Source organism: Leptonotus elevatus, chromosome 11, assembly GCF_054856555.1.
Source record: "Leptonotus elevatus isolate MCC_2025b chromosome 11, RoL_Lele_1.0, whole genome shotgun sequence".
NCBI classification, from domain to species: domain Eukaryota; kingdom Metazoa; phylum Chordata; class Actinopteri; order Syngnathiformes; family Syngnathidae; genus Leptonotus; species Leptonotus elevatus.
The window spans coordinates 14514184-14538708 of NC_141249.1; the positions used below are offsets into that span (position 1 = coordinate 14514184).

Here is a 24525-nt window from a genome sequence, read left to right on the forward strand (position 1 = left end):
AATTCAAAATTCCCATTTTTACCCCCTGAGTAAAGTGAACAAAACACTCCCAGTGTGTACCGGGCCAACACGTGCTGGCACCCAAATTTGTTGTTACGTCAGAACACTTTTTGGCTTATGACAATAAAAAAAACAAGGCAATAAAAAGGATATGTAAAAACAGAAAATCACTTCCAGTTTTATAGCTAGTACTTTTTTTTTTTTTTTTTTTTAATTATTTGACTTCCTTAAAGGCATGAAACGTATTTTAAGAATGAGAGCAAACACCGATTCATGTTAAATGATTTTATCTGCACAACACACCCCTTTTGCATATGCCAAGTGGGAAGGGCTTACATAAAACAGCCCTGGATTTACTATTGACTTCTCATGCAAGGTAATTTAGTCAGCTGTGTGTGTTTTTACTTACCGACTTAATCTAAATCATAAATAGTTTACAACATGAACACGTTGACTAAAGTCCTGCTCGCAAGTGTTGCTGTGGCTCTGCTCGCTGTCAAGTGGAATGCGCCCACGTTCAACGCGGGTAAGTTTGCTCTCTTCTGCACACTTTATTTTCTTCTTCTTCCTATTCTTTTTCTTCTTCTTGTTATTATTATTTTTTTACTGCGGTAAAGCTCTAGCCGCCTCTTCTTTTTACGGAGGCACGCCAGCCGCTCTTCATTTCAAGTTCACCCTTTCTGTTTGCCCTTTTCTAGGATTTACGGTAATATGCGCAAAGGGACGTTCGTTCTCCGCGCCAGCGTCCCTTTGCGCATACTACCGTAAAGTCCTAGAAAAGGGCAAACAGGAAAAGCTTTACCGCAGTTCTTTATTTTACTAGAATGAAACGTGGAGGTTTTAATCGATACCATCACTGTTATGATAGATGCATGCATGATCAGTAATGTACAGTTTAAAAGTATTTCTATTTACATAAGAATTGTGATTTGGTTCTCTTTATGAGGGGGAAATATCTTAAAGAAATACAGTATTTGCAACTGTGTGTGGTTCAAACGTCAATGTTACAAGACCCTGCTTGAAATAGAATGCAATAGTGGATGTTGTAAACAGTAATGCAATGCCCTCCCTTGACCTGTTTATGCAAATAAATGTGATTGCTAATGTTCATAACAGTATTGCAGTTATTTTATATTGCATGCTTTCATTGTTTTTTTAAGTCATAATGTGCTTATGTTTTAAATATTCTTCATTACGTAACTTACATTTTTATACTCACTACTTGATCATGCATGTTCTGAAAGTCTCTGTGCGCTTATATTTTTAATTCCATGACTGTAAATAAAAATACAAGTGCACCGAGACTTATAATACCTTTTTATTTTGTTTTATTGCTAGTAGACAGGTTTTTTTGCAACATAAACACAAACCTCAGGATACCTGGATACCAAGGATAGTTCATTTCTAATTTTTTTTATTAAATTAAATTAAATTAAAGAAAAAATCGATTAGTCACACCTGTCCTGTGGTATTTCAAAAAATATATTAAAAAAAATACCATGAGGCCCGTTTACAAGACAGAACAAATATTATTGAATGATTTAATTATATTATTTTATGTAGTGTACATTAATATGTAGTACAGTATAATACTGTACTATGGTGGTTCCAACATGTGCCCTCTAGCAGCAATTACTGTACATCCTCCCTCCTCCTGTGAATTCTGGGTAATGGGAAGCCGCAGAGTGCAGAATATCTGTTTGGAGAACAAATTACGACTTTATGACATTGGCACAACTTTAACGTTTTCGCCCGCGGAAGAATTTGTAAAGAGAGCTACAAAGTTAGTGTGTAATTGTACATTATTTGACATGCTTGTGACTCAGACCACACAGGGTTTGTTTGTAACATGGCTTTCTGAACATTGAAATGAAACCATGGGATGTTTTCAATGGGAAGATGGAAGGTGATTAAAAAAAAAAAATAGGCTCTGTGCTCGTTCCAGACCACATGAAACTATAGCAGCACTAATTTAATTAGTCATTGATAGCTCGTGCTAATTGGAGATATGATTATCCAAAAGGCAAAAGATCAAAGTGTTTTTCTTCATAGAAAAGGGACTTGAATTCAGTTTGAAAACGGTATCTGTAGAGATTGAGGTCAGATAGCGTCGCACTTTAACCAATGATAGCAATGATAGCTCAACTTGAATTAGTCCCTTTTGTCACCTTGACATTATAAGTGCTGTTTACGTGTTATGGGGGCATATCGTAGCCAAGCGGCTCTATCGATTTGACATTAATCAATCGATTTGACATGAACTCCTTCACTGCCATAAATTCATAAAAAAAAAAAAAGATTAAAAATTAGGGGCGACAGGCAATACATTTTTTAAATTGTAATTAATCGTATGACTTCACTAGTTAACTCACGATTAATCGCAAATTTGATATCTGTTATAAATGTACAATGAAAAAAGTCTAGGTTTTCATACTCTTGTTAACAAAAGTGGAAAAAAATGTTAAACTAATAGAAATTGTTAAAAATTAATTTTTCGACGTTTATAGCCGTCAATGGCAATGAATGAATAAAAAAAGAAAGGAAAAGATTATTGAAATCTAATTAATCGCATGACTTCACTAGTTAACCTCACGATTAATCACAAATTTCATATCTGTTCTAAATGTACAATAAAACTAATTCTACCTTTTCATACTCATGTTAACAAAAGAGGAAAAAAAATAATAGAAATAGTTCAAATGAATTTTTGACGTTTTTAGCCGTCAATGGCAGTGAATGAGTTAATCAATTATCAGCACTTTGAGAAAGCAGACGAGTAAACCTTATGTTCGTCAGTGCCAAAAATGTTACCTCGTAACCATGTCGTCACTCCCAGGTGAAGTTTACTGTGAAACAATGACACATAAAACAAAAGACAACACAACATAATGTTCAACCAAACTATATAACGTTGTCTTGTGGAAGTTCACGAGCTTAATGCTAACATATAATGTCGATTTCCATTGTTGGGCTCATGGAAGTTAGCATTGAACGTTCAAACCACTGCTATTTTTAAACACAGTAACACATATGATTATCTGATTGTGGGATGAGGTGGCCGTACACCTTGGACTGGCAGCCAGCCAACCATTAACGCACCTTAAGATAAACAACTCTTCACCCTGATATTCACACTTCAATCTAGAGTCTTCAATGAACCTATAACATGCATGTTTTTGGAACGTGGGACGAATCCAGAGAAAATCCATCCAAGCACGGGGAGAAAACGCAAAGGTCACACAGGAAGGCTGGAGCCGAGTTTCGAACCCTGGGGCACGAGTGCTAACCACTCGATCACTGTGGTGCTACCGTCGTGACCATTCCAATGTCATACTGCAAAGAATGAAAAGGAAATGATTTCGCTTGCATACCTCCTCAATTTTTTTGCGGATTTTGAGGGAAGAAAAAAAAACTCCATCCATGAAGTTCTTTTGAACTTCAAAAATGTGAGGCAAATGTAAAATTCATTCTGCCCTTTTCTATTAAATTCAAAATACAAATAAAAACCCAGAGAATCTATCAAGGTTCCGTTTGCCACACTACTAAGCTAATCAAAACAGCAGCACTTACCGAAACACGTAAACAGCTTCTCGGTTCTCTGGACAGTATTAAAGAAGATCTTTAAAAAAAAAAAAAATGGAGATGTCACCATACGACTCGTACCCCAACATAAAATGTGCTTTGAAAAAGTACATTATGTGTATTTCAGGACCCTTGACACAATTCCGTTTTCTTTCAGAATCTCTCCGAGGTGCTAGGGTCTTGGTGACCGGGGCTAGCACTGGTATCGGTGAACAAATGGCCTATCACTACGCCAAATTCGGCGCCCAGATCGTCATTACGGCGAGGAGGGAAAAAGTCTTACAGCAGGTTGGTAAAAAGGGATTTTTTTAAAAGGAACGACGAGTTCCGCCTCCGTCAACTGTCATTCTGTGGCCTCTAGGTGGCGGAAAAGTGCCTGAGCATGGGAGCTCAGAAGACCCTATACATAGCAGCGGACATGGGCAGTGACTCTGACCCGGAGAAGGTGGTGAATTTCGCTGTGGATCAGCTCGGAGGTCTGGACTACCTCGTTCTCAACCACATTGGATCAACCCCCTTCAGCATGTGGGAGGGCGATGTGCAGCACCTCGAGGGGCTGATGAAGGTAAGCCATGACGACATACTTTGTGAAAGTTGTATAGTACACTCTAAAAACTATGGTTCAAAAATGGGTCGATTTGGCCCAACTTTGAGTCACGAAATGGGTCTTTCGGCGTAAAACAACTCATGAATATTGGTCAGATCCTTTACTTGGGTCAAAAATTGGGTCATTTTGTATAGAACAACCAAGAAAGTTGGGTCAAATTGAACCATAAAGTGGATCGGTCCATTTTTGATCCATAATTGGGTTACTTTTGGACCCAACTGTTTTTAGAGTGTAGTGCCCAGGCTAGCTTTAATGGTAAGTAATATCAGCAGTAAAACGGGTTAGGCCATTTGAAGAAAAAAACAATAATCACCATTATTTTTGATTTACATTGAAAGCATGATTAATAAACAAAATTGAAAGTGTTAATTCAACTACCAAAACTCAACTATAACTTAAAAGAACAACCAGAAATAATAAAATAAATAAATAAGATAAATAAATAATGTAAAATATTAATAAAATAAATAAAATAAAAATGTTTTAAAACAATAGCACAAATAATAATAATACTATAGATAAATAAATGAATACCTACATGCCTTGGCCTCTTAGGGGCAGTAGAGTGCAGTGAATGCACAGAGATACACATTTACATAAAAAAAAAAAAAGAGTAGAAGAATGTTGCCATTGAACTTTATTACTATAACTTGTATTATACACGGATTAGGAACAATATATGCCTGTGATTATTGCGTGTTACTACAGCATTAATGTGTGAGCATTTTTTATTTAAAGAAATATCATTCCCGGAACTTAATTCAAATTTTCTATTAACCTGTCAATAGGATTTCATATTCACTGGTAGGATTAGCACTAGCAATGTTAGCTGTTTTAGCAATGCCTCAAAAAATGAGGAAAAGAAGAAATTGTGAAAAACACTGTCGCTATATAGTGGGCCCCCCCACTACTTGGGGCCGACCTGTGAATAGCGAAAATTGACTGCCATTGAAATGCATTAGGGGAAACAACAAAAAAATATCAAAAATTATAATTTTTTAAAATGCTGATAAACATTCAATATGCTTTTTTTCACGAAAATTTTTTTTCTTTAAAGTGTAAAAAAAGAAGAAGTCTTTGTGCATATTTTCAGCAATTCTATTCAAACACGTATAAAGCATTTAGAAACTTTGATTTCACTTGCGTATGATTGTGCGTCCTTCCAAAAGGTCAACTTCTTGAGTTACGCTCAGATGGCCTGGAAAGCGCTCCCCTCCCTTGAGCAAAGTAAAGGCTCGCTCGTGGTGGTTTCGTCCGTTTTAGGTAAGTTCACCACCGCCACTATGAACACACGACATTTGACTCGGAATCACTTTTGTCACGCATTCCAACAAGACCATTGTTGATAACCCAACAGGTAAATTGAGCAGTCCCTTTGTGGCCCCTTACACGTCGACCAAATTTGCGTTGAATGGTTTTTTCGGGGCTCTTACTCACGAGCTGGCCATGAAGAACAGCAACGTGTCCATAACGACGTGTACACTGGGCCTCATTGACACCGACTCGGCCATGGAGAAAGTCAAGTAAGTCTGCAGTGAGAGCACGTTGACCAAGCCAGGCGCATTATTGCTCAACGCTGGAGCGCGTCCAACTCACAGATAAGATTAAACACCGAGTTTTGTTTTGGAGGCGTAGCATTATATGACGGGGTAATAGTGCAAAACAGCAAAAGAAGAATCAAGTATGATTTTTACAGCAACAAATGCCATATTGCGTAGGGCCCATATTTCTCTGCAGATTTGTACATATTTGAGTTTATCAGGATTATTTTTAGGATGTTGATGCCTGCCATGTGCAGTAGGCGCAGCTGCATATCATACACTTTCGTAACTGGTTCAAAAGAATTGTGCAAACAATATGAAAATGGTACGTTTTTTTTTTCTTTACCAGCAGACCACCATGACGTATATATAGTCATATGAATTAAAGTAAAATCTGATCTACTGCCATGTAAAGTTGTCATGTATTGTAGGTGCAGCAGCATATCATGGCTATCATGACTATTATAATGATATTACAAACACGTACACATTTGGTTAGCTTGCCACCTCTATATATGCAGATTAGCATATATTTTAGTTAAACAGATAAACCCCTTAAACTAGATTATTTTTTTTTTTTTTGAAAGAAGGTACAGCAGCATGACATGCACTGTCATAACAATTGTAATGCAAGACTGCACAGGGCCTTTATTTGTCTGCGGATTTGTACATATTTTAGTTTAGCAGGATTATTTTTTAGGATGTTGATGCCGGTCATGTACAGTGGGTGAAGCTGCATATCATACACTGTCTTAACTGATTCAAAAGAATTGCGCAAACAAGATAATTAAAGCTTACCCGTATTTCTACAGCATACAGCCACGATGTATGTAGTTAGTGAATTAAAGTAAAATCAAGTACAGCAGCATATCATGGACTATCATGACTATTTTAATGAAATACTTTTAAAAACCGCTAGATTTGCATACATTTTAGTTAAACAGATACACCCTTCAAAACAGATTTGTTATTTTTTTTTAGGAATGAATGTACAGTAGCATATCATGCACTGTCATGACTATTGCGGTGATACCAGTCAATTCAAGTTCCATTGCACTATCAAAATTCCAACTTAATTCTGCAACAACAACAAAAAAAAAGTTAAAGCAGCTCGATTTTCTACAAGGTTCTTCAATTACAATACATCCTCTCAGCCAGCCTAACCGTTGTAGCACAGTAGCATATCATGTCCTATCATGACTATTTCAGTGAAATACTGCAAGCTGTAAAAGAGCTTGTTTTGTTCTGAAAATTGAAGTAGGACATTGTTTTCGGTCATGTAGATAAAGAAGCATATCAGGACTCTTCTTGAACGATCCCAATGTAATATTACAAAGAAAACAAAGCAGTATGATCAGATAGCCCTTCACATGTTTCCCCCCCCCCCCCCCCCCGCGCTTGATAGAAGAACGAATCTCACCCATGCTAACAAAGAGACAACTCGCCCGCCCAGTCAAGTGATTTGGCCGCCGTGACGGTTCCAATATAATACCGCGAAGACGACACGGGCGCTAATTTCACCATGACGGCCTGAATTCACTGCAGCCTTTTCATACATTTTAGGCCCAAAAAGTTTCACAGTTAAGCACCTGGTGAGTATCTTTTTGCCACTCCACAACACAGCATGGCGCAGGAAGCACAATATGCGGCGACAAACACTCAAACAGGCGCCGCCGTGGTTAAGTGCAGTGATTCTTTGTGTCCTAGGGATGTCAGTCGCGTAAAAGCCTACCCAGCCAGTGAAGCGGCGTTGAACATCATCAAGACGGGAGCCACCAGACAGCGAGACCTCTTCTACCCTTGGTACACTTACATCGTGACGCTTATTAGAGACTTTTTCCCCGATGTCAGGGACTACGCGATACAAAAGTCCTACAGCTACGAGCCGTGAACGTACATTTACATTGCAGGGCCACAATTGCCTTCAATTCTAGTGGTGGCTTAAGAATTTTGAAAGAATTATATTTAAAATGTATTCGTGTGCGTTACTGTCTTGTCTTTGACCTGATGTATTCAACAATCCAAATTGTTCATTTTGAAATGTTTGCCTTGTTGTTACTACGTTCCTCACATGCAAATGTTCCGAAATACTAAATTGAAATGTTTTATAATTGCACATCAAGTTTTTCCACAGTGATCCAGTGACGAAATGGCAATTTGTTCTCCCATACCGCAAACCAAGAAAAATGATCCGAACCAAAAGCCGAGGGGGCGCACAATTTTTTTTTTGAAAAGGCATCTTAGTTTGTGCTAATGTGGCATGATGAGGCATCTTGCCTGAGAGGCAAGAGGGGGAAAATACCGGTAGGTTATAAAGGAGAAGAAGGTTCTTCTTGTTACTGACTGCAAAATTTTATTTGAAGAAAGATGCACAATCAAAAGATGCCAATTGAATTATTCTAACCTCTCAGCTCTTACTCGTTACAACTTCTACGGAGTTAAGCATGTGAGATATGAACACTGATTTACAGGAATTCTCAGTTTAAAGTTAAAGAGGTCCCGATTTATGACGTATTTCCAGAATAGTCATACTGATTTCTACAGTATTTTCAAATTTTTGAAAATATTTTTTGGGGGGTGAAAAATGGGCCATCTTGGCAAAGTAGTTCCTTTTACAAAAAATAAATCTCCAAACTGATAACAAAGCAGTAACACTTTTACGAAAAAGTAATGCTACTAATGTAGCAGGCACACTTAACGTGGGTTTGTTTACAGTGCTAACGCTAGCTTAGTATTGCTAGCATTGCTATTTTGTTGAAGCGGGACTGTATTCTTTTTGTTTATTGAAGTAAGGCTACATTTAAATCTTGCTAGCGGCAATTAACTTAAATGTGTGAGGAGCGTTGATTTAGGCCTGCTCAAATATGTAAAATGCCTTGAGATCGCTTGTTGAGAATTGATGTCATAGAATTTAATAAAATTGACTTGAATATAATATTCCTACAATATTCCACGTTGATTTTTAGCACGGAAGTGCAGAGCCTAATAAAATTGGCTGAAAACTGATGTTTAACAAAGTTTCCATTTTAATATAAAGTGCTTGAAAATTACAAAATAAATACCGTGACCAGTAAAGAAACATGAAAACAAGCTTTGAGTGGACATGTGCAAGAAGAAGAAGAAAAGAACTGCCAAAAATCTGAGCATCTTAAAAAACTGCCATTAATTTAACATTACATCCGATTTACAATTAAACACTAAGAAAACCAGGACAAGCTTGGTAGTCAAGAACTGTCAATTTGTGAAGTGTACCTTCATGTCCACATGAGGGCAGTAGTGTCAAGCTAGTTAAATATGCCATTACTATCAAAATATTTTTTTAAAAACAATTTCAAAGGCATTTTCTCCATCACAAATAAGCATAATAATGTATTTAATGTTGATACAGAAAAACAAAAAAAAATTATTTTTTTTCTCATTTTAATCGTTACTGTTAGAAAACCTCTCTGATTGTATCAGTTCTCCCCCTGGATCCTTCAAATCTGCGCTCTGCTCTGTTTTGTCATTCCAAAGCTGGTCACGGTAGTGATTGCAGACTTCCAGCAGAGCCAGGCTTTCTCACCGGGTTCCTTTTGTGTCTTTGTTCGCCCCGTCCAAAGGCACCACAGGCATCCTGTGAAGCTGTTGGCTCAATCCCGTCCTGGTGGTCTTTGCTTTATTGTCCTACATCCTAGAGGTTGTACCCTGCTGATCGAAGGGGGTTTGTAGAACTGTATGCCTGGAGTGAGTTGTCATTGCAAACGGGGAGAATGCAAAGTAAGGGTATGTTTCGTGTTTATTTCCAGATTCCCATGCAAGTCGGAGTTGCAGCCATGTCTTGTCCGAAAATCGTATTTTGAATTGGTTGGAGTTTTGGCGGCCTGTATCTAATGCCTGCTATATTGTTATATCATTTTTATTAGATCAATACTTCTCCAGAAGATGCATCTATCTGCGAGTTGTTTTGATGGTTTCTATAATAATAATATCCATAATGACGTGATAGGGGTGGTATTAAAAGGTGGATTAAGGGTAAATCCCAGTGAAGGTAGTGCTGGTTAAAAATGGTAAACAGCATCGTAGGCAACAACTCGCCAGTGAAAGAAAAAATAGATATATTCCAGTGGGTATGACTGATGGCGAATAGTTATCAAAAGCATGTTCCTTTTTGTCCTTATCTTGACACGCTTGATGATTTGAGAGGATTGTGGACCTGGCATAATCTCTCTTCAGATGCTGGGAAAAAAAATGTATTGCTCCTTTCGTGTCACAAATATGGAGGGGTGGGGGGGGGGGGGGCATAGCAGACGTGGCCTCGGAGAACAGCAAGAAACACCTGCAACAGATTAGTGTCCCTAATGCAAGGTAATAAATCCCCTCGCCCTTCTCCAGCATCTCCATCTCCTCCCTGCACAGATTGCCGGGGACGGGACTCGAAAATATCTTGGAATTGGGTTGTAGGGTACGTATATTTACTCTCCGCTGTAAAAAGATCTTGACTTGCCACATGGATTTCTGTCCTACAAGACCGTCAAACTTTTTTTAAATTATTGCTCCCTCCAGGCACGGCTGAAGCTGGCCTTGTTACCGTCAATGTAGGACAAGTTATTTCCAAAATATAACATATCATGTACGACTATAATTTTCGATACGGCTTATCCTGTTCAGGGTCACGGGGAACTTGAGTCTATCCCAGCTGACTTCAGGCGAAAAAAACAGACTGCACTGTGGATTGGTCGCTAGTTAATCACAAGACACTTACAGAGACAGACAACCATTCACTCACATCGTCCCTGAGTGGCAAATGAACACAAAACGTCCGGTGATTGTATCACTACACCACCGGGGGCTGATACTATAACACAGATACGAGTGACTCGACTGTTCGGGAACCATATGGTGGCAGTGAACTCAACTCACTTCCCAATAAGCGGCACTTTGGCAAATAGTGAGCAGTTGTAAAAAAGAAAAAAGAAAAAGAAGAGGCTTCAACCTGTTTATTGCCATTTGAAGTTTACTGTGAAACATAAACAAGGGAGAATTACACCTTAACACATAGCTTACATTAGCTTCTTAATGCTAATTAGCATCTATGTTGAAGTGCTATAACCCTTTAAGCAATGGATTGAACAGTAACACGTTTAGAAATACAATGAAAGTACTCACAGTGAGATATTATTTATCCCCTGTGAAGAACGACAATATAACTGCTAGGGGTGGGAATCATTGAATGTCTCACGATTCGATTCGATTCCGATTTTTGGGTGTGCGATTCGATTCAGAATCAATTTTCACTTCAGGATGATTTTTTATTCAAAATGATTTGATTGACAATAATTTTTGCTTCAGTCTGAAGATGTTCGCGGAATCGTAATGATCTACTCCAGTCGGACTCGCTAATGCTAATTAGTGCTCTACTCGCGGCACTTTTATCACTCAAAAGAACGGCTCCACGCTGCAAAAAAAAACAATTTTTATTAGAATAACTTGATCATGACTTTTTCCTTCTACTCTCTAATGTGGCTACAACTTAACAGTGTATCCGACCGCGTGGAACCACGCTGCCCCTAAGTGGCCAAATCAGGTAAAACATGAACAGCGCTCCCAATAAAGGCACACACAAACAAAGGGAAGACAGTATAAAATAATTTTAATAAAATCGATTTTGGGACATTTAAAATCGATTCTGAATCGTACTAAATGAGAATCGCGATTCTTATGAGAATCAATTTTTTGGCACACCCCTAATAACTGCCGCACTGATGAGCTAAGAGCAGCCGAGACGCCTCGATGAACAGCATATCCTTTTGTATGTCTGTTTTATACTGCCCCCAGGTGGCCAAGGCGGGCACACTAGAAAGAATGGTCATTCAACTGATGCAAAAAATTAATTTAATTTAATTATTTTTTATTCTGTTTAATTATGAAATGGATTGATGCCATTTCCATTTGTTTCAATGGGAAAATATTTTTTGAGAAGAGTTTTGGGTTATGGGTATGGCAACAGATCTAATTAAGATCATATCTCAAGGCACTACGCTATATAATAATAAAAAGTTAGTAGGCCAAAAATAAGCAAATTATAAACAACATTTACTTGTACTAGCCAAATTTTGCACATGCCATGAGACATCACAACCAATCAGTGGGCTGCTATAACAATTGACGCCTCTTCCGTCCAATGATGGCATCTGCAATCACTGGAAAGCAAACCAATGATGTTACAGTTAGCCTGTGTGGGAAGGTGCGACTTAATTAGAATAATTAGTGAAAGGGTCCGAAATGTTTTTTTGCAATGTCATCATTGCATACGAGACAATATGGCACTCCTCTTTGAAGGACGATAAAGACGGTTCTCACACAGTAACAGTAAACACTTTGAACAAATCTCTGGTCTTTACTTTTATACTTCAGCCTGCAAAAGTTTGCTGGTGCAGCACAAATGTCCGGTTTCAGGCCATAAATATGGTCTCCCATCCATGGTCATGGTACTGTACAACTGCAGCAATCATGTGGCAGCCTGAATTTATGATTATTTCTTGTGCCGCTTCTCTGAGCATGAAGGACACTGGGTCCATAATCCTTCACGCAGGGGTCAACCATCACATACTTGATGTGAAAATAATCAGATACGCTGACTTATAAAGAATATAAAACTTGTGTATGAGTGCAAATGAATTGCTAGTTCGGAATGTGATACAATCAAAACAGTTGTCTGAAAATAGAACAATTCTTATTTTAACTCTTTGACTGCCATAAACGTTATAAAACGTTTAGCATAAACCTAGGGAAGGGCGCCGAGGACGTTAAAAGACGTCCCCTATGTTTTTTTTTTTTTTTTTTCAAAAACGGGTGCAGGAAAGCCTTGGGCAGCTGTGCTGAAAGAATCAGGCTGATCTGATTAGTCAAAGACTCGTTTTGGCCCCTAGAGGGCAGCGATGACTCTCTTTGCACAAGGTTGGATGGGCCGCCCACCGTGGGCGTCAGTAGAAGACGTGAGGCGGAGCTAGAGTGTTGAGGAGACAATGGCTGATCCAAGCCACAATGGCTTGACCAAGCAACCGGTTACAAGCAGCTCAGCTTGAGCATTTTTTTCAAAGACGGAAAGCATCAATCAATACTAAAAAGCGCATTGATGTCAACGATGATGATGACAACGAGCTCTACGCCAAAGTTGGAAGCTTTGGCCTGTTACTATCACGTAGTAAGCCTCACCGGCTACGCGCGGCTAGCGCGGCTAGCGCTGCTAAGGCCGGAAAACGCGCACAATAGCCGGCCGGGTACTTCTGCACAAGCGGACATTCGATCGGGCGATGGAGAGTTGGCATCGACCAATGCAGATTGATGATGATGATGATGATGACTGCGAGTTTGACGCCAAAGTTGGAAGCTTTGGCCTGTTACTATCACGTAGTAAGCCTCACCGGCTACGCGCGGCTAGCGCGGCTAGCGCTGCTAAGGCCGGAAAACGCGCACAATAGCCGGCCGGGTACTTCTGCACAAGCGGACATTCGATCGGGCGATGGAGAGTTGGCATCGACCAATGCAGATTGATGATGATGATGATGATGACTGCGAGTTTGACGCCAAAGTTGGAAGCTTTGGCCTGTTACTATCACGTAGTAAGCCTCACCGGCTACGCGCGGCTAGCGCGGCTAGCGCTGCTAAGGCCGGAAAACGCGCACAATAGCCGGCCGGGTACTTCTGCACAAGCGGACATTCGATCGGGCGATGGAGAGTTGGCATCGACCAATGCACATTGATGATGATGATGATGGTCAACCTCGCCGGAGTTGGAAGCTATACGCGGCCGTTATTCTCTCGTCATAAAGCCTCACCGGCTAGCGCTGCTAACGCCGGAAAACGCGGAGCTGCACAAGCGGACATTCGATCGGACAATGAAGAGTACCCCGAGTCCAATGCATATTCATCGGAGGAGCGGGTACAGTCTGATCACGGAGAAGACACTGTTTCTGGACTACGATGCCACCATGAATGGAGTGGATAAAATGGATCATGCAAATGCTGTTGCGTCTTCTTGCACGCAGGAGAGTGTTACACAAAGAAAAACTGTCGTTGAAACATCCACATATTTGTAAATAGCACCACAGTTGCACACATTTGTAAATAGTTTGCCAAATTGTTGTCAAATTGTTACACTGTTGAATGTAAATAAACGTATTTTGCTATCAAAAAACACTTTTTCATTCTTGGTGGTAGTGTTTTATAGAAGTAAAGCACTATTTAGGTGTTTGTGGCATCATTCATGGACAAAAAGAAGTGTCAAATTCACTAGAATGCATGAAATAATATCGTTTCACTAAAAGCTTGATTTCTCCGTATTTTGGTCCAACACAGGCGAAATTGGGTCAAACTAACCATTTTCTATTGTTGATTACTAAAGAACGGAATAAGGTAGAAACAAACTCTTTTTTTCTGATGAAAGATGAAAGTCCAATCTTTCATTTGGTAGTACGTGTGTTTCCATAGTCCAAACAGAACATTTTCTGTGGACCTTGAAAATCAGTCAAAATGCTTAAATCGGCTGGCACTGGCGGCATCCCTTTTCTGAAAACGTCTGGCAGTCAAAGAGTTAAAGGGGAAGTCCACGATAAAAACATTTCTGACAAAAATATGTTATATGTGACGTCACTAGTCTAAACATGACATACTGATTAATATTCCATCTGTGGAATATGAGTTATGAAGCAAAATCCAGCTGTTTTTATCCATCCCAGGAGGCGGCCAATTCGCCATTTCTTTTCGACTGAAGATGACATCACAGTTGCCCAGTGCTCAAGCAACAACCAATCACAGCTCACTTGTTTTCTGAAGCTGAGCTGTGATTGGTTGTTACCTGAGACCTGAGCAACAATGATGTCATTTTGACTCTATATTATTTATTTGGTTGTTACTAACATAACTATGAGATTCATTTTTCAAAAATCATTTCCAGTTTAATACGTTTTGTAGAAACTTTATTTGGACGTACGTGGCATTGTTATTTATGTTGCAACGCAATCAGTGCGTAGTGACGTAGAATGGCGGCGGGCTCTCTGCCGAGCAATGTGAAACGCGTATAAAGAAAGCAAGGTAAGCCTCTGTAGCGTTCCTAAAGGGACGATCAAAACTCTTGGATGCGTCAGGTGAATGACGAGAGCACGGTGACTCTCCCGATCGCATGTTGTTTCTTTAGGAACGCTACGGAGCTTTTCTCCGTTGCGTAGAAACTTTCCAAATGTGTCTGTTTTTTGCTCATTTTACTAACTTGTCAATTAGCATCAGCGCTACGCCACTGAGATAATGAGCATCTTGACATGCGTCAAGAGTCCGTCGCAAACGGAGAGAATCCGGTCACTTTTCAAAATAAAATATTTTTAAGCCTCTGCTAATCAATTAACCGGAAGTACAGTAAGTATTTTTTATTCTTTCAACTGTGCGGCCCGCCGCGGCCCGGTCCAAAGTGGCCCACGGCCCGGTACCGGGTGGTTGGGGACCACTGATTTAGAGCAAATTTGTCATTACAGTCGCTGTTCCTTTCAAAGGCATGTACTTTGTAATTAATCAGAATGAAGAAATAAGATTAGATGCTAAATACATTTTAAAACAGTGCTAATGTGACTAATAGGACTGTCACTGATTTAAAAATCTAACCAAGCATATAAATGATTACTTCCTTAAAGTCTAATATACATTCATCACCTTTTCAAGCCCAATACAGCCATTGATCTACCCCATTGTGCGCAGTGATTAATTTTGAAAAGAATGTTAATCTTCCTGAATAACGAGCTTGTGCATGACCTCTGTAAGTTTTTACAAAACATTGAGCTATGATAACAAAGGGCGATAGTGAGCAAAAGGGACAAGGCGGGAGCAGGGGGGCATGTCGGAAACCTGTGAAAGGGAGCGTCAGTGTGAATAAAAAAAGTGTGGGTGTGAGGAGGTGGCCGAGGTGGCCCCTGACCTCCTTCCCCCAGGTCCATTCAGAGCGGCACAATGGTTGACACCTGTGTCCTTTCACTCGCGCCGCTATTATTATTTACATCACTCGCTTGGGGTGAGGAAGGGAAACAGAACGAGGCCAGAGGCACCTTCGAGTGCGCTGCGCCGGCCTCATGACAACTGTGCCGTTGTCATCTTGGCTGCCCACCCATCTCGCTTTCTCTTAACCAACTTTTTTAATCATGAATCCAAATACTGTAATAAGACACATATAAAAATTATTTAAAAAAGTGTCCCACCATGCTATAAACGCATTCATCATTTTTTTTATAGACATTTACCAGTACCTAGATGTTATAAAAATAAAATAAAAAGCACACTTAACACCCTCGTAAGGAAAGTGTCCAATTTTTGGCTTTTTATTAATATTAATATCAAATATAAAGCATATGAAAAAATCACTGCAAGCTGAAATTGCACCCAATTGTCCAAAACATGTTGAAGTTCAAAAGGGCACTGTTCAAAATTTCTAAATTATTATTGTAATTATTATATGTACACAAAAGTAAAAATGTCCAAATTTTGGCCCATTGACTCCCATTATAAATCCTAATTTTTCATGTTTTTTGATGCACTGTACACCTGACATATAGTGCATAGTGCATTTCACGCGATTACCTAATTTATCCCTTCACTAAGGCATACACTAAACGTAGAATTTATTTTTTAACATTGGAGTCATAAAAGCCATAATACACCAGATGGAGGTAGAACGCGAATTATAATTTTTGGTTGAGCCGACTTATGTGCTTCCTATGTCCCCATTCTTATACCAAAACAAGAAAGCACGGTTAGGATCGAAAGCTCAAGCCTGTGGGCGCGTGTGGACGCAGTAGCAGTAACATTCCAATTTGAATGTGTTTTTTATATATATGCTACGGATGCCACACATTTCATCGATGACAATCTAGAGGGAGAACCTTTTTGATATCCCCAAAAGGATTAACAATCAATTAATTGTCAAGAAATAAGAATGGTAAATTACATCCTACCATTTATAAATTAGCAATATGCATCTAGCATAACTTAACCATAGATACTTAAAGCTGGGCTACCAAAAACCACAGCAAATATTTTGAGAAAAAAAAAATGCACTGGAAATGCTGATGCGCATATAAACTGTGACAATTCACCATAAGGCTAAATTGAGCTCCTCACCAACATTCTAAGACCTCAATGATCCTTTCTTGACACCCACTACTACTTTCCTATTAGCCAGCTCTTTGGCACCATCTTGTGGCCTCGTAGGGCATTACAGAAAGGGCCCCAAATATGCAAATAGATGAGGGTAAGGTTATTCAGTCACCCAGGTTATTGTAATTAGCAAAGGTTCAATAGGGACAATTCTTTCTCCTTGTTTGTTGAATTTGATTTTCTTAGCATTATGCTATTAAGCTAACAAAATGGCACTGTCCCACCACGTCATACTCCCTACTAGAAAAATTCACGCTGACTCACGTTGTGTTTTAGAAGCTTTTTATGTTGGGTTATGGCTTCACAATGAAGGCCATTCATTGCCAGACAAATGAACAAATAAAGTACTAAAACGTTTTTTCATGCTGTTTGTTGTCAATAGTGAGAGCTATTCTAGTACAAAATGAACAAAATGAATGTGAGCCCAATTGTTGTTATTGCTATGATTCCCTCAGCAATGGTGCTGGTCGGCAGAGTCACCCCAAACATGGGTGGCAGCCTGAATTCTTCTTTTTCATTTTTTGTTTCATGGGGGGGGGGGTCCAATTAACAAAGGATAAGAAGTGAACCGTAAACACCCTCAACAAGGCCCAACAAACTCACTAGAACGAGAGCTCTCTCGCTCCCTCTCTCACTCTCTCTCTTTGCCCTCCCTTTGCTGACCCTCTCCCCCCACCACCCCCTCGCTCGCTCTCTCTTCCACTTCGCTCACAAAAGGACGGCTCAGAGCTTACAAAGTGCCAATTAACACTGAATGTTTGGCCCTCGCACCTCCCTCTCTGAACTGCTGACAGCTCTGGTGTTTGGGTTAATACTAAAGGCCTGCAAAGAATTATAATTCTCCTCCTTGCCCCATTCCCCCTCCCCCCACCTCTCCTATCCTTTTATTTGCTTTCCAATGGGGTTGTTTTACAGTTCAATGAACAGTCAAAGAGTGATATAAAATGACTTTCCAAAGAATTTCATTTGGGGATAAGAGGGGCTGTGTAGCATCGGGGCAACAAGAGGCAGGGCTGGCAAAAAAAAAAAAAGAAAAAAAAAGTGTGTGTGTTGGGTGGAAGCACCCCAATAAGAAAACTAGAAAATAGCTTCATCATATACACTATTCATTCATTTTTATAGCTGTTAATAGCAATACATGTCCTTTTTTCTTCTCGTAAATGCCACCATTCTCATGAGTAACAAAGTCACATATTCACATGAACTCCCAGCTACTGGATTGTCCCATCCGGGATGAAGATAGCAGCTCAGGTCATTTATCACACGGCAGGCTGATGGCTGGGCTATGCTTGTTTTTCTCCCGCCGATAAATCAGGCTCCCGAATAAAAGGGCGGCCAATGAGATGAGGTGAGAGGGTTAAACTGGGAGAGAAACACAGCCCGCTGAAGGTTTTTAGGGAGCTTCTGCCGCTACTCAATTGCCTGCCCAATCTGGGACCGCCTTTGCAATTTATGACCTCTCGGGAGCAGGTCTAGACTCTCGTCTTTCTCTGCTCAGCGATGAGTCGCCCGCCACATTAAACCGGGTTATTCTGAGGGATGCATCAATCCAGCACGGGTAGAATGCGATATGACAGCAGGAAAACAATGGATAACTGCTTTTTAAAGGGCGAGTTCAACATTTATCATAGCATTGGGTCTTGGAATAGCTAAACAGTCATGCTAGCCACAAAATCAACAGTTATCCGATCGGCTCTTTTACAATGAGCTGTTTGTAATTCTATCTACTGTACTGTAAGTCATTTTTGGCTTAGTGCCACACTATGCTAACATATGGTCAGTTTCTTATATCAGAGAAATCGATAAACAATGAGGTCTTACTAATAGCTTAGTTGTAGCTTACCTAGTAATATGGCTGCATGTGACTAAACTTTCATCCTAGCTTTGCACAACAATAACAAAGTTACCTGACCAGACATTTCACAACACTTTTTTTTCCCTCCAGCGTTTTATTTAACTAAAAATAACTAAGTACACATGAGATGTCACAACTGTGCCTAGCCAATCATTTCTTGGTCATAACGTAAACAATGTCTAATGTCAACATTGATTGTTGTCGCCATGTGGTTAGTGTCAAATACACAAAAACAATAGATAGCCTGAATTTAAGTGAATAGCTTTGGTTATGTTAGCTGTTAGCATTAGGCCAATAAACAGCTAAAAAGTCATCCTAGCTTAGTTTCATTTTTAGTATTGATGACATGATTGTGTTATGAATGCTTGAAAAAAAGTAATTTGTTGACATCAAGCTAAACTAACATACCATCAATGTCCTCTGACACAACCCTTGAAGTCCACTTTACGACAATGTTCTGTTTTTCGTCAACACCAATGAAACTAAGTTTTATTTCATTGTGTTTACAACAAATATACTGACGGGTTGTTTGTCAAACACATACTTCCTCTACAGAACCCAGTGTTGCCATTACTTTATAAATGGACAAGCAGAGAGACTTACATAGACTTGGCAGAGGTGGGCAAAACCGTTGTTATTGTTTCCGCATTTTCGGAAAATGCTTTATGATGTGAAACCTGGAAAAGCCCTGACTGAAGCAGGTTTACTTCCGTCAATTCGGGTTAGTACAGATGGTCCTTTTCACTCCATGCATTTTTACGAGCCCTCACCGAAAATGTAGAAGCACTCGCCGAAAAGTGGGCATCCGTCAATGATGGGCCGATTTAACGAGGTTTTTGTCCAGCTCTGGTACTTGATTTCAATAAATGTAATGTTTTGAGTTGGTCACTAGACAGGTCGAAATCATGTTGTAAAATAGGCATGCTAACTATGCTAACTATGATCTATGCTGATTTTAAAGCAAAATATCAATGCAATGCTTCGAATGCGGAAACATTACGTTACCTATCTAAACTGAGAGGAGCAATGTTGGAGGCGAATAACCTCGTCATACACCTTCGAAGAACCACGAGGAAAAGCTAGCAAATACTCGTATTAGTAAACATTTTTTTCAATCGTTGCATCATATTTTTCATACATTTAGCCAGACCAAAATGGCCTTGATAGGAAAACGATTCCCCACCCATGTATTAAAGGAAGCCTCTCCTATTAGGATGCCCTCTACTTCAACAAAAGAGCTGGAACGCTAACGGTGCTGTGGCACCGAGCCAGACGGGCTTTACTTACATTCAAGCGAGGGGGCTGACATGACCTGACACGGTTCATGGTTCCACCAGCAAAGCCTGGCTGGGCCGGGCCGCCAACCTCAACCTTGAGACCTTGGGGTCAAAACGATCTACAGCGTTTCACAGATGAAGGTGGCTGCGGAGACATGTGACTGTGGTCTTTGCTTTAAATCCACAGCTCTGGGATTGACTTAAGATAAGAGGAGCACAAAATTGGAACTTATACCTCAGGGTCATGAGATGGCGAATTCAAACAAGAGTAGGCGAGGAATCCAATTTCTGTAATGCCTGACACGTGATCAAGTTACGCTATATGTGCAGTTTATCTGAAGATTTATTCAGAAACAGGTGCTCCCCCCCCCCCCCCCCCCCCCCTTTGTAGAGCGAGCAGGCAGCAAAGTCTCACTTCTCTATATAATCTGATCCACGCAGACAATAAGTTCTCAACAAAACCAACTCAAGGTCAACGATGGGACCATGTCAAAAGAAGGTCATGAGAAAATTTGAATGAAGGTAGCGCCATTCTCTAGAGGCTGTGCTCATACTTGCGGTTTTGTGCTTTGGTCCAAGCCCTTTGAATCATCTTCGATACTGGCTCACTTTGTGTTCAAGTCACAACAACCTTACTTACATATTGTGTGAAGAATTTAGATGTCACAAAGAGCATGTGTCACTGAGACAACAGACACTGGGTCTACAGGTTATACTATGCAGCTATATGGTAATATATACTGTTAAATAGTTGCAATTAAAAGTTACAATTAACAAATTTGTTCCCAAAAACGCATAAAAACGTTCTATTTTAAATATTGCCATGGTCCCCATTGCCATGATTTTTTTTTTAATGCTAAAGCATACAGAAGGCATTGATGCAGCCTCTGACCTGAAGAGGACACTTAAAGCAATGGTAGTTATTACAAAAAACGGCCAGTAGGTGGCAGCAGGGTATAAGAGATCAACCAGGGCCATGTTGCAAAAAAAGCTCCTTTCCCTAGTGTTTTAAACAGTTTTGTGAATAATTATAAAACTTACCTATATTCTAATGCTAATTGCTGCAAAATGGAAACAGATATAAATATATATTTTTTTCCTGATGAAAGAAGAGACTCTAATCTTTTGATAGGTTCCATGTTTTTTATAGCAATAGAACACAATATTCAATAGACAAAATCCCGTAAAACAGCCGGGAGCGAAGGGGGTTGCTTCAGTGAAAATGGCTGGGAGTGAATGAGTTAACAAATCAATTCTAAACTTTTTTCCTTTTTTTACCATTCACGTAGTAAAACGTTCTATTTTCTTCAAAGCTCCCTCTATTTTCCTTAATTTCTCTCAAATCCCCTTTCCCGGTGTGACCCCTGTGATGCCTGGCAGGACACAGTGGACCTGAACAGATTTGAATCAGGCAGCCGATTTCAGGACTGCTGTGCACCAAATTTGGAGTTGTGACTGTAACTCAGCCCCCCGACTGTGGGTTGGGACGGTGTGGACGCAGGGGTGAATTGCGGGTCAGCCATGGAAAAACGTCCTTTATTGTCCGTGTCATAGAATGAGGGATGGACGGAAGAGTGGGGAAGAGAAAGAGATGGATGACAAGGATCAGAAGGGTGGGCGTGGGGGCTGAGATCATTCAGATCATGATAAAAGAGGTTTTTCGGCCCCTTTCACACTGCATGTTTTTTTCTTCTTCCGGCTATTCTCTGTGGATGCTACAAAAGTGGAATGTGGGGAAAGTCAAATTGCAGATTTTGCAGCTTTCAAGGTACTATTCGAAGCAAAACAGAGATCTGGGTTAACACCCAAAACTTTGGCTAATATTCTGACATGTTACAGATAAAAACAGAAACTGAATCATAATCTTTTTGTTTGTGCATTCTCTGTACTGTCATTTTGAAATCCTGTAATGTTTTTGAATAACGCACAGGCTGATTTAATCCTGGCTCTACTGTCTCTGATACGCCAATTTTGTGGAAATACATAAAAGGAACAAATATAAAGATAGTTGGACAGGTGGACTTTTTTGCCTGTTTTGCATGTCAGTCACCTCCGTACTGATTTATTAACATTTCCATATGTTTTACGAAGACACACAGCTGGATGCACGCAGCTACCTTTAAAGCTTAGCCAAAAACCTCAAAACGGTATTTGTATCAAACGGCGCTTGAAAAGCGTGCCTTCCACAACGCATGCAGCCAACTCTCAAAGTCATCATCTTATGAAAACCATTCCTGATTCTTTGCAAAAAGCTGCAGAGAAGAGCAACCGTAGGAGAGGATACAGTACCTCGCAAACACAAAAGGAGATCCGGGTTATCAAACAAGATGATTTTTACCACATTTGAGGTGTCAAAGTTCTTTGCTGCGAGTGATTGATGAGTGCACGGTAATTGTCCATTGTGAGGAGATGTCAGAGCGAGGCAGCGTGTCACCTCGCAGTGAGAGTAAAAGCCGCTGAATGGAAGTGATTACGTGTAATATTCTCCATCTGGCAGCCATTGGCCCGCAAGACAACTTTCAAAGAGGAGGAGAAGGGGAGAGCGGCAACACTCATTTGTACGGGATTTACAAATCTCCTGATCTCAAAAGTTGGTGCACAACAATCACTCATGAAAAGAATAAACAGCATATACAACACGTGTTCTATGGAATAAACATAATACTAATATTCCATTCATCTACTAACTGTTTGCGATGGAAATTCATCAGAGCGGGCTGTATTATTTTTCAAACACCCTGTTGCAAGTAATTGTTAACGGTTGTATGTTTGTGATCACGCAATCCGTGCATCTCTACTCTATGCTGTTTCACCTCTTCCTTGCAAGTAAATCGACAATTACAGTATCGATGTTTCCCAGTGTTTATTACAGTAATATACAAAATATTGCCACAAGATGGCTCATTGCACAAAATCCCCTGTGGCGCTTTTGTTGGATTCTGCCGATAGATCTCGTCGGTTGTCTGAGCGAAAGCCATCCGATAAATGATTGCCAGTGTGTCAGAGTTGAGCAGCAGTGAGGTCACAAGTGATCAAAGCGTGCTGAGCCAGCGTTATCTGGTCCCAATTACGTTCAATCATGGGAAATTTGGCAAAGCGAGTGAGAGAGAGCAAACTCCAGTGTGAGAGCAAGAGACCAGATGAACCGAAGTGATTCCTGCTGGCATTTCCGGCATAAAGGATGGAGATCGGAATGGTAATTGCCATTTTCTCCGAGAACATTTTTGATATAACGTTTGGTAACAAGTGTCAAGCTAGCTTTTACCTTTCATCAGAGTACAATGGAACGCCTCAAAAGTGGTACGATTTTTAGTTCAATTGTCCAAAAAAAAAATGGAATTGGAACCACTGTCATGCATGACTTCAGTGAACTATTTAATTGTGAATACAGTCGTCCCTTATTTTCATAGGAATTTACAGAAATACGCAAAGTAGCAACCACATATTTTATTTATTACTTATTTTTTTACTATGTATTTTCTCAATTTTTGTATTGCAAAAAAATCTGTGATCTAAAATGATGTGCAATTTAAAAAGCTGTGATACAGCTAGACAACAAAAAGTGAACTGCGATATGGCAACGGATGACTCTACATATGCATAAGCCATATATATCCAATCCATTATCATTTCACACATAGTTGTCGTTACACGTTAAGAGCCGCTTAATGGGGCAATGAAAGTGTCGCCGTGACTTTAAAGCTACTAAGAATCTGGAATTTGAATAATTAACGGTGGCTAATGTATGACAATGTGATGATAAGTTGCGAGAACTTGAAAAGCTGATCAGGCTCAAACAAAGGCTGGCCATTGTATACCAAAGGAGCTCAACACACTACATTTCCCCGCCTATTGAATGCTGATAGAGTGAGAAAAGGAAACCACCAAGGCATGACAAAAGGGATTTCTCTCACTAAAGATTTTACTCTGATTTGTCCAGTGGCTCCCCCTCTCCTCTGATTGGCCAGCAGACCTCACGCAAAAAAAACTGACCCACCAGTGTCTCCCACCTCCTCCTTCCATCCCCCACCACTGCGGCCCTCACCCATCCCCCGTCCCTTCTTCCTGCCGGCCCCCCTCTGCCCTTGTGGCCCTCCGCCGCCCCCCCTGCCTTTCTCCCTCTCTCGCTTGCTGTGACCCATCTTGCACCTCCCGAAGCCCACAACAGACGCTTGGTGTGTGAAGAAGGTCAGGAGTTCAGGCTTGGCTGAGACTCCCAAACCTCCCTGTGCACAGAGGAGGCCTGCCCCGTGGGTTTATAATTATCTGCCGTTGGCATTCAGCACAGGTTCAAGCGCAGTGCAAGCGCTGGCGCTTGGCTAAACACTTGGTGATTAGTTGTCCCTAATTGTCAGTTTCTTCTTCCTATTACCTATCTCTCCAACTGTCTGCCTCGACATCTTTACACCAAACTTTGCGTTTCTTTTATTGCCCTACAAATGCACTCGTCTGTGTTGTGCATCATTATACTCTCGGTCATAGGTGTCA

The 24525-nt window shown here is 40.2% G+C and overlaps 1 protein-coding gene across 1 annotated transcript; it reads left to right on the top strand.

Moving 5' to 3' along the window:
• The first annotated feature begins 312 nt into the window (after window positions 1–312).
• On the top strand, window positions 313–8665 carry hsd11b1la (hydroxysteroid (11-beta) dehydrogenase 1-like a). The gene is made up of 6 exons (XM_086090295.1): window positions 313–526; window positions 3740–3870; window positions 3944–4147; window positions 5359–5452; window positions 5547–5712; window positions 7438–8665. The coding sequence occupies exons 1-6, from the start codon at window positions 442–444 to the stop codon at window positions 7619–7621; spliced, it is 864 nt and encodes a 287-aa protein (XP_085946421.1). The 5' UTR covers window positions 313–441; the 3' UTR covers window positions 7622–8665.
• Window positions 8666–24525: the final 15860 nt, after the last annotated feature.

What these genes read in the sequence shown, in the direction of transcription:
- hsd11b1la (XM_086090295.1), top strand. Translation starts at nt 442, where the DNA reads ATGAACACGTTGACTAAAGTCCTGCTCGCAAGTGTTGCTGTGGCTCTG. An exon ending in TGCGCCCACGTTCAACGCGG is followed by an intron (nt 527 to 3,739) that starts GTAAGTTTGCTC and finishes GTTTTCTTTCAG; the next exon opens with AATCTCTCCGAGGTGCTAGG. An exon ending in ACCTCGAGGGGCTGATGAAG is followed by an intron (nt 4,148 to 5,358) that starts GTAAGCCATGAC and finishes TCCTTCCAAAAG; the next exon opens with GTCAACTTCTTGAGTTACGC.